This window comes from Pyrus communis, chromosome 9 (assembly GCF_963583255.1).
Source record: "Pyrus communis chromosome 9, drPyrComm1.1, whole genome shotgun sequence".
In the NCBI taxonomy this organism is placed as follows: Eukaryota; Viridiplantae; Streptophyta; class Magnoliopsida; order Rosales; family Rosaceae; genus Pyrus; species Pyrus communis.
This window is the reverse complement of record NC_084811.1, coordinates 4,736,110-4,746,569: the sequence shown is the minus strand read 5'-3', so window position 1 is coordinate 4,746,569 and position 10,460 is coordinate 4,736,110. Positions and strand designations below refer to the sequence as shown.

Here is a 10,460-nt window from a genome sequence, read left to right as displayed (position 1 = left end):
TATGTTTTTTATTCTTTTAAGTGCAATCCAAACTGCTTGTTGTAATTCTTTGGAACAAACAATTCTGAGATTGGCTCACGGACCTCTACACCATATGTTTGACGAGCTATCCCATACACACTCACATGTGGCACCACAGCCCCCACACTCATACGAGTGAAATGTCTAATTAAGATGAGAAAATTTTCAATGTGACACTCATACAGTTACATAAAGTTATCAATTCATAAGTTATAGCACGGTTGAACAATATAATGATGGATTGGTTATTCCACGTAAAGGTTTGTGGTCACACTAAAAGCTTCCCAATTGAAGGCCACAATGCTTGTCTAGTAACACGTAAGCTGACCAGTTAAGAAATAATTCAGAACCACATATATACTTCCCTAATCATAACCGCATGTTCAGGTATTGGTTAATAATGTATGTTTTGGACCATTTTTTCTATTCACTCACATGTCTGACAGATTCTATAATTTGTGAATATATCAACAATATATTAAACATCGATTTCAAATTAGATAATAGTAAAGTATACTCACTATAGGTGACAAACCTAAATTACTCTGCACTAAACATAATCATTTTATGGCAGCTTTAGATTCTTTAGACGTACGTTGACAATATTTTTCATTGGCTACATTTTTAAGAGAGCCGATGCCCTGAGGTTTTTGTTCGATGCCTCACCAACTATGCCTTCTGGCAACTTGCAACTCTTACAATCTACGAAAGGTCCAAAAAAATACATTTTAAGCTAGTGACTTTATATTTCTATTTTCCACGTGTTATATTTTAAAGTAATTTCTCTGTAAAATTTTCTTTCTTTCAGCAAATTAAGCTTTCGTATGTGTTTAGGGAAGTTAATTTTGTTACTTATGCATTTTGTCTAAATCATTCTCAATTATGTGAAAAAGTTTCGATCCACTCTTTGCCTAACAGTTCTGGTTTCCACCTCGACAGTTTATGATTGGAGGTTGTAGACGGGGCTCCTTGTAGTAATTTCTTTCTTTGCAGAAAAATTAAATTCCATTTTCTAATACTTCGCGTTCCTTTTGTGAATCCATGTAGATAGGAGAAGAGTTGAGATCGTTGGTAAAGATTGCAGGCCCTATAGTGATAACATCCATGCTTATATACTCAAGGTCTCTTGTTTCAATGCTATTCTTGGGCCGTCTTGGGAAAACAGAATTGGCTGGAGGCTCATTGGCTCTAGGGTTTTCAAATATTACAGGTTACTCACTCCTCAGAGGTCTATCGACGGGGATGGACCCCATTTGTAGCCAAGCTTATGGAGCTCAAAGATGGTCAGTTATCAGTCAAACTTTTCAGAAAACCCTTTGCCTCCTCCTCCTTGTTGCCATCCCCATCTCACTCTTGTGGCTCAACATGGAGCCCATCTTTATATTGTTAGGGCAGGACCCGCAAATCACTAGGGTTGCAAAACGTTACATGGTTTTTGCCATTCCTGAATTGATAGGGCAAGCTCAGCTTCTACCATTGAGAATCTTTTTCAGAACACAAGGGTTCACCACCGCATTAACCCTAGCAGCCGCATTTTCCGCCCTCTTTCATTTACCTATGAATTATTTTTTGGTCACATATATGGATTTTGGGGTTGCAGGTATTGCCTTAGGGCTTGCTTGGAACACTTTTCTTTTCAATTTGGGTTTGGTAATTTATCTAGCCAGATCACCTCATGCTTTGAAGCCATGGCATGGCCTCACCATGCTCTCAGCCTTTCAAGGATGGGGGCCATTGCTAAGTTTGTCTCTACCCAGTTGTGTTTCAGTTTGCTTAGAGTGGTGGTGGTATGAACTTATGTTGTTCTTCTGTGGCTGGTTGAGTAACCCACAAGCAAGTGTTGCAGCAATGGGAATTTTGTTGCAAACAACTGGAATGTTATACATTATCCCAATTTCTCTAAGTGGATCCTTATCGACGCGTGTAGGACTCTCGCTGGGCGCAGGGCAACCGACCCGTGCCCAGTGGACCACCCTGATTGGGCTAATCATGGCATTTGCTTGGGGGATTTCCGCGTTCATTTTCATGACTGCTTTTAGGTCCATGTGGGGGACACTGTTCACGAACGATCCACAAATTCTTGATTTGATTTCTACTGCACTTCCAGTTTTGGGCTTGTGTGAAATAGGCAACGTTCCTCAAACAGCTTCCTGTGGAGTGTTAACAGCTACTGCAAGACCTAAGCTTGGTGTAAAAATAAACTTGTTGGCATTTTACCTAATTGGACTGCCAGTTGCTATTCTTGCGACTTTTACGTTTAAAATAGGGTTTTTGGGGCTGTGGTTTGGGCTGCTTTCAGCACAGTTGTCTTGTGTGGGTATGATGGTGTACACATTGCTCCACACTGATTGGAAACACCAAACAAGAAGGGCTGAGCATCTGACTCAGGCTGTGGAAGTGAAAAACGAAATTGAAGAGAACTTAGAGAAGATAGATGATGAAGAAAGTGGGCTGCTAACTCCTACTGAAGTCTGAGTTTTACAAATATTTCAGGGATAATTTACGTAGGGAATTCAGTACAAATTAATCCTTTGGTCAGAAATCACATATTTTTTTGTTTGGTTTTCTTTTTGGTGTTTACAGCATTGGAAAGAAACCAAAAGAAAAATCAAATTACTTGGTCCTTAATCACGAGATTTAACGTTAATACATAATTTTTTTTTCATAGTTCCTTTAGATTATGTAGGACCCAAAAAAAAATCCTTATCATTTGCACAGATATGATGAGGGCATTTTTGGCATATGAAAAAATTTGAAAATTATTACAATGCAAGGCCAACTGAAAACTCAAATTTTGCCCTAATCTCCGGATTAAAATTTTTGTCCTAGTCAATCACGTAGCCTAAAACATGTTTGAAAATATAAGAAAAGTTTGAGAAATATATGAAAAGGGAAGGGATCCATATCGGAGAAACTCTTAAATTTCAGCTACAATCGACATATTCGGTCAATATTTCCAACATATCGGTTAAATATCAGAGAAACTCTTATATTTCGTCTAATCCAGTGTTTGACATTCCCTAAAGTTTTATTTTAAATTTTCATCAAAAGCAACCGATATCGATATATCCATCGATATTTCATAAATTTGCATATCAATATTTTCACTGTACTGATGTTTTAAACGTTTCCTAAAACCAACATATAAACCATATGGGCCGACACAGATAGGGCATCATCCATTTTCAAACATATATAATGTGGACCAACAATTATGAATTGAAGTTTTCCCACTACCAAAGCGGGACTAACATGAAGTTTCAACTAAAACTACATAAACACCAACATTCAATCCATCTGCATCTGCTGTAATCAAACTAACTGAACTTCCTATTCAATGTATTTTGTAAACTCATTTAAATGTAGAGAGCCAACAGCAAAGTTATGAACTGCTATGCAAATGGTGCTTTCAATTAACTACAAGAAAAATTTTCATTTACCACATCAATTTTACCACGGACACTATGTGCCCATTATAAAAAAATGAACATTTATCACGGGCTTAGTCAGCATGTTGTGGATAATAATATTTTACAATGGGCAAGTAGTAGCCCGTTATAATAAAAAACTTACTACCACGGTCTTAGTCAGCACGTTGTAAAAGTATTAAACCACCTTGTACATTGGCCATGGTCAATATTGTTAGTAGCTACACCGTATTTTTGTATCTACCACAAACATTAAAAGTGATGCAGTTACATACTATTTTAAAAAGTTTCAGAAGGTGGGACTAGAAATTTTCCCAAATTTTCAAATCTTTAAATTTTCACAATATTCCCACTCTTCCCAAAATTTAAGTGAAATCATTCCTCAATCTTTTTACCTTCTTTTTATTTCTCTCCCACCAGCGCCAACTTCAAAACTTCTCAACCGTTCTTAGTTAGCCATCTACAAATTTTCATTCACCCTCTCCTTCTCATTGACCCCATCTTCTTCCCTTTCATGGTTATTCTGAGAAGCCAAACAGGTATTTATAAAAGGCTCTCTCTCTCTCTCTCTCTCTCTCTCTCTCTCTCTCTCTCTCTCTCTCTCTCTCTCTCTCTCTCTCTCTCTCTCTCTCTCTCCCTCCCTCCCTTAACTAACCAAAATTTTTAATTTTGAAATCTGAAATTCTTTTAACTAACCAAAATTTTTAATTTTTAATTTTGAAATCTGAAATTCTTTTATTCAAGCTCCCTAATTTATTAGGTATTCACTCTAGGTTTTTGTATTTATTCTTCAAAATTTAGGGTTTACAATTTTTTCTTTTAAAGTGCTACGTACAATATTTGGTTGATAGTCTTTTTCCCTGCAGGCATCTAAGAGCAGAAACCAAACTGAAGCGGTGCTACTCTTGGAGGGATTTGGTAGCAATTTTCTTTGCTTCGAATTTTTTTCCTTCAGTTTTTTTATTTTTCGTCCTCTGGCTAATCAATTACAGTAAGTTATCAAAGACTTTTTGTTTTTTTTTTTAGAATGATAGGATTAACTTGTTAATTGATATATCAATATATTATTGGGATATTCGATACTTGGAATTTTTTTATTACTTGGATTACGATTGGTTGCATTTTGAGTAATTGACTTGGTGGTTTTGAATTTTTCTGTTTATAGTGTCCTTGAGACATGAGTTTGATTCTAAGCTTTATATTTTTCCTTCTTTATTTCATAGGTCGTTGGTGATTCTAATTTATGATGGGTTATAACTCAAATACCAACTACTACATTTACATTATAGGCACCTGCAAATTTGAAGTGCGTATTGACTTGCCGGAGATGTGTGTCTTCTTGAAGAGACGAATATAATTAGTGCACCGAGTTTGGAACTAGGACTTCAGTTTTGTTTTAAAGTATGAAACAAAGTCTGTACATGTTTGGTACAAAATTGTAGTATAACTCATTGGTTTGGTATTTCTTACTATTACTACTAATTGTTTATGTTGCTAGCTTTAGTGTAATATTTGAATATGTGAATTTTATGAAGTAATGTATTATTTCTGAAATTTTTCTTATAACGGGCATGGCCTATGGTCAATATGTAACTCACAATGGCCATAGCACATGGTGTTAGATTCAAATCTATCATGCGCACAATTCGTGGTTATATTGCATTTGACAAAGGGCATTGTCTGTGGTAAAAACTAAGAGTTTTTATCACGTCCAGATTACAAACGGACACTATGCTCGTGGTGGATTGTAATCTACCACGGTTATTGACCGTGATAGATGAGCTTTTGTCTACTAGTGTAATTTGATTAATTTCATTGTATAAGTTTTATTCAATGAAGCAAACACGATGGACTTTCATTCAATATGTTCTGTACATTATTTTTTAAGATCTATTTGTTCTTTTTTCACTCACAGATGTGCTAGAACTTCATCTGTAAACCGATGCCTTGGATTGCCCCGTCTAGTAAGGGCTTTCCTCCTGCTACAGAAATAGATCTCTGCCTGCAAGTGTTCTATGTTAGCTCGTTTTCGAGAGGAAGACTTTGCTTTTCGGTTCATGCTATGGTATCGGAATGTCTCCATAAGGGAAAGTTTGATTAGAAACTTATTTTTTAGAGAGTCCACTTTGTATTAGAACGTGAGATGTATTTGACAATATCAAAATATGAAAATGCATCATGGAAGATAAAGACTCTGATATTTTTTACTTAGTAGTCAAGAAGAAATTTTTTTCTATTCTAATCTTACTATTTTCATGGACATTGAAAAAAAAATATTTTTTTTCATAACTAGTTCATTCTTTAATTTCAACTTGAATACAGTTTGAAAGTTGCATCTACTTCTTCATTTAAAATACATTTATTCTATAAAGTTATCCAATCGATTTCAATACTAGACACAATTGTAGAAGGCCTTAAGAATTAACTTGTGGTTTATCTTTGAAAAAGTAGAAAATGGCGTATACATAAAAGTAGACTTAAGGAAGTAATTGCCTACCCATAAATATATCCCTTTCTTACCTATATCGTTCAGTCAATGTTAGGAAGTCGTAGAAGGGAAAACACAATTAGTATTTAGTCTTCAAATATCTGGTCCAAATGGAGCATTGTATTCAAAGTCTATGTTTACTTGACCATTTATAAAAGTGAAAACCAATTGACCAGCACTCATGCATGGCTGTTTTTAGGATTTAGGAAGCAGATTGGAAGCTTAGAATTAATAATTTTTTCTGTACATGGAAGCCTATAAGAAAAACAAATCTGTGCCTAATTATTCTTATGATCTTTCGATGAAGCTTCATACAGTATAGTACGTAACATGTAGGTATTAATGTGGAACTCTTAATTTCAAGCCTACCACTAATTGATTTTCCTATAAATTGTTAAGCTGCAGAACCCTGAGATCATCCTCAACAGTAGTGAAGACACAACAATTGGTTTATTTGAGGTCTTTGTAGTCCAACCGTCGACAGTGAAGACACAACATTCCCAACCTCAAAGTATTCTGTTTCATGGATTGGTTGTCCACCGAAGATCAAAACGATGGAGACCTATTTTCCTTCGCAAGTCATCTTGCTCCCCTTGACTTGAGGTACATATAGCATATTACGGCAGTATAATTTTATCTTCTAATACTCAGATTACACAAAGGTTGCAATTTCACAAACAGAGATGCTAGTAATTTTTTTTACTTGAATCTTCTCGTTTTATTTTTTTGGCTCTCTTGTTTATTTTGTATTTATGTTGCTTGATGATCAAAATCGTCTAATTTCTAGGTTACAATTTAAGGATCAACTCAGAAAAATAAAATAAAAAATCAACCAAAATCATAATCCGTTTAACCGTTAGATGACTAAACGATTTTGGATTTAATTGATTTTTGACAGAGTTGTTCTTTAAAGAGCAGCCTAGAAAATAGACTGTTTAAACCATCGTGCAACATATGAGAAAAAGAGCCTAGAAGAGAGAACGAGAACCTTAAAATTCAAAGGGTGCTAGCATTCCTCTTCCACAAAACCTTAGACGTAGTATATATTAATCTTCATTATCTTTCCAACGTATCTTAGGGGAAGCGCCTACGTTCCATTGGATTGGGAATACAAATTTTCACCGGAATATAACTTTTCGGATCCGTTTTACTCATCATCATCGTCACTGGATATTCAAGAAACGAAAACCAATGATTTGAGGGAAGACACTACATGCAAACTAGAAGAGAAGAGAAGTCACCGTTCAGTAGATTTGTCCGACACTACATGCAAACTAGAAGAGAAGAGAAGTCACCGTTCAATAGATTTGTCCGACACCACATGCAAAGTAGAAGAGAAGAGAAGCCACCATTCAATAGATTTGTCAAAGGAAACCATATCCCATCACTTCTACATGCCCGTATCTGAGGCAGCCCAGGAAATGAATGTCAGCCAAACGGTTTTGAAGAAAAGGTGTCGGGAGTTGGGCATTCCTCGTTGGCCCTATCGCAAATTGGCCAGCCTTCAAACCCTAGCAAGAAACATTCATGCATGTCTCTAACTTCTCCCTATAATTAATTCTTTAATACACGTACAACTTTGTTACCATGCATGCTTACTTTTTACCATGCATGTGGATGTGGATCAATTTTTTTTGGCATGGTTATACGTTGATATAATGAGATGTGTATGTGGATTATGCAGGAGGTAGGAGATGGTCAGCTGAATGGAGAGGTGGAATTGTTGGAGAGGGAGAGGCAGCTGATGGAGGAATTTCCGGATTTGCAACTCGAAGAGAACACAAAGAGGCTGAGAAGAGCTTTCTTTAAAGCCAAGTACAAGAAGAAAAGGTCCATGTCCAGCTATAATTAATTAGGTCTTATTGTTTTGTGCGAATGGAAGAAATCCACAGGAGGAAAGAAAGAAGAAAAGGGATAAAAAGCAAAGGAAAAAGGCAAAAAAAAGTTGGTTGTTTGTCTGAGGCCCACATGGGTAAGGAGGAAAATTTTGTTGGTTTTTAGTTTGGGTAATGCTAGGAGATACAAATTTTCAATCAATTATTATGGTTGTGGATAATTGGATTATTCTTGGATTATTATTCGAGTGTTAAGTAACGTGTTTATTTCTTATTACTGACACATCATTGGGTTTGCAAGTTTGGTTTAAAATTTTAGTCTCCCTAGCATTATCCTTTTAGGATTTAAGGCCCACACAAAGCTCTTTCCCTCTTTCAACCAAACCCTAGCCGTCAACCCCTTCGCCGCTAGCCTCTAGCTATGGTTGGGGGCCTAATACCCTGAAAATTTTAAAATATATGATTATATGGAAAAAATTTATTGGAAAGTGAAAAGACGAAAATGTCTCTTGTTGACTAAACGTAATTTTGATGAGGATGTATTTTATCTTCAAATACTTTATCGTATTTCTAAATATATTTGAATAGAGGATGACTCTACAAGTGCATAGGTGCAAACGGATCCTAATTCCGAGTTAGAACGGAGAAATTACGAGCCACGGAAGTAGTGAGACTTTTTAGACATGTGGACTTACTATTTGTAGGGAGCCTATAATTAGTCAGCCTGAAATTAGAAGGTTTCCACTTTGGGAAACCTGGTGAGAAGGCCCAAATGACCTAGAAAAATCCTCATTTGACCTCTCGCGACCTCCCATTTTCAAGGTCAATTTCGGCCAACTCAGGTGGAATTTTACAACGCCACCACCACCATGTTGAAGCTCTCGCTCCCCTCTACAAAATCCAACCAAAGAACCACCTTGATTAGCCACCGTATGTGGCGGTGAGAGGCCATAAAAACTGATGAAAACCAATGGTGCTCCGCCCACCCTTTTGATTTTTCCGGTGAATCGGAAAAGCGATGGCTGATGCTACCACTTGGGTTTGGTAGCCCATCATCCCAGGAGTAAATCCCAACCAGCTTTGATCCCGTTGGACCATCGTGGGCGACAAATCGACACCAGGAAGCTTTAGGCACCCACCAGTTTTCTCAATGGAATTGACCCTCTTCCGTCCACTTTTGGACTTTGTGGAAGGTATAAAACTTGTTCCTCTTGTTGAGCTCTATCTTCCTATAAATTTTGGTAGAATTTGGAGTTAGATGAAAAAGTGGGTTTCCGGTCGCCAGAAACCACCACACGCGGTAGCGAGTGGGGGAGAATCTGTTTACATGGATTTTGAACCCATATCCAAAGTCTGTTCGTTGAAATTTGATGTAATGATTCGAATATTCAAATTTTTTGGATAATTGTACCGTCGTACGATTTGTCGTAATTGACAACCATTCAACCGTTGGATCGGCACCGAACTTTGAGACATTATAGTACATAATATTTGAGGACCTTAGGAACTTACAGATTGAGAATCCGACTTACGGATCTTCCTGAATTGGATTTTCAAGTTGGTAAATTAAAACGTCAACCGCCACTCGAATGTTGTGATTAGTGGAGATCCAACCATTGGATCGAAATTAAATTTTAGTATGTTGTTCTAGAAGTGTAATGTGAACTACGAATGACTTGATCCCTTAGTAAGGTACGTAGGCAGTCTAACGAGAAGGTTAGATGCAGCCATAATAAAATACCTGAGATTAATCTTTTAGTGAAATTTGCTAAGAAAATGAATTAAGGGCCTATCTTAGTAATTAGCTTCCGAATTAGAAATTTCAGCTCGTTACAGGTGGCAGCCTTTCCCCTCCCTTTTCTAGCTCTTCCTTCCTTCCTTTTCCCTCATTTTCCCCATCTCAACCATCTTCCACCCCTCGCCATTCTCGTTTTCTTCCCACTTCCTCACGCTGACCCCTCATTCCCGACCTTTCCCATCCTCCTCTCCCCTCCCTTGCTTCTCTCCCATCATTTTGGGTGTAGATATCCATGGATCTATGCCCTATACCCCGACTCGGGCCATGCCCTTTCAAGATTTTCTTCGATTTAGCGCTCGCTTTCCTGGTGTGGGGTTTAGATCTGTGCTGCAGCTGGGTTAGACCCCTCTTCGTCAACTCTATTCCTTAGTGGTGTTACCCTCCTCGACAGCTTCGGTGCTCTCAGTTCTGGAAGATCGGCTTGGTCTGGGAGCTTGGCATGTACATCTCATTGCGGCTCGGCTCGGCTTGTGCGTGGACGCCTGTGTCCCATTGTTCGGAATTTGTAGGTGGCCTTGGCAAGAGTGCCTCGTTCCCCCTGTTATGAGTTGTACATCGGATCCCTTCTTGGTGCAATGTAGTTCCTCTCGCCCTTGTGCACCATGGTAGCACTGGTGTTTTGGCTAATTTGGTCTTCGCCTTTGTGCATTGTGTATTGTGAGTCTTGTCTGCTAACGATGACTTGGACGTGGTTTCGCACTTTCGCGATGACTTTTTATGGCCTCACTATTCAACGATGAATGTTGTGTCTGCCGGTATCTCTCTGTTGCGCTATTGTTTATTGTGACAGATTTGTACTGGTAGTTCTTGTGCGCTTGGTGATTGTGTGGTTGTGCTTGTGGGTGTCTACTAGGGGTTTACTGTTATTTGTCTGTTTTGTGCAAATTCAT

General features: G+C 37.7%; 1 protein-coding gene and 1 pseudogene across 1 annotated transcript; both read left to right on the top strand.

Moving 5' to 3' along the window:
* Positions 1-1,062: 1,062 nt before the first annotated feature.
* Positions 1,063-2,496, top strand: LOC137744238 (protein DETOXIFICATION 53-like; annotated as a pseudogene).
* Positions 2,497-5,048: 2,552 nt separating this feature from the next.
* Positions 5,049-7,789, top strand: LOC137744237 (protein RKD2-like). The gene is made up of 3 exons (XM_068484097.1): positions 5,049-5,134; positions 7,016-7,364; positions 7,622-7,789. The coding sequence occupies exons 1-3, from the start codon at positions 5,049-5,051 to the stop codon at positions 7,787-7,789; spliced, it is 603 nt and encodes a 200-aa protein (XP_068340198.1).
* Positions 7,790-10,460: the final 2,671 nt, after the last annotated feature.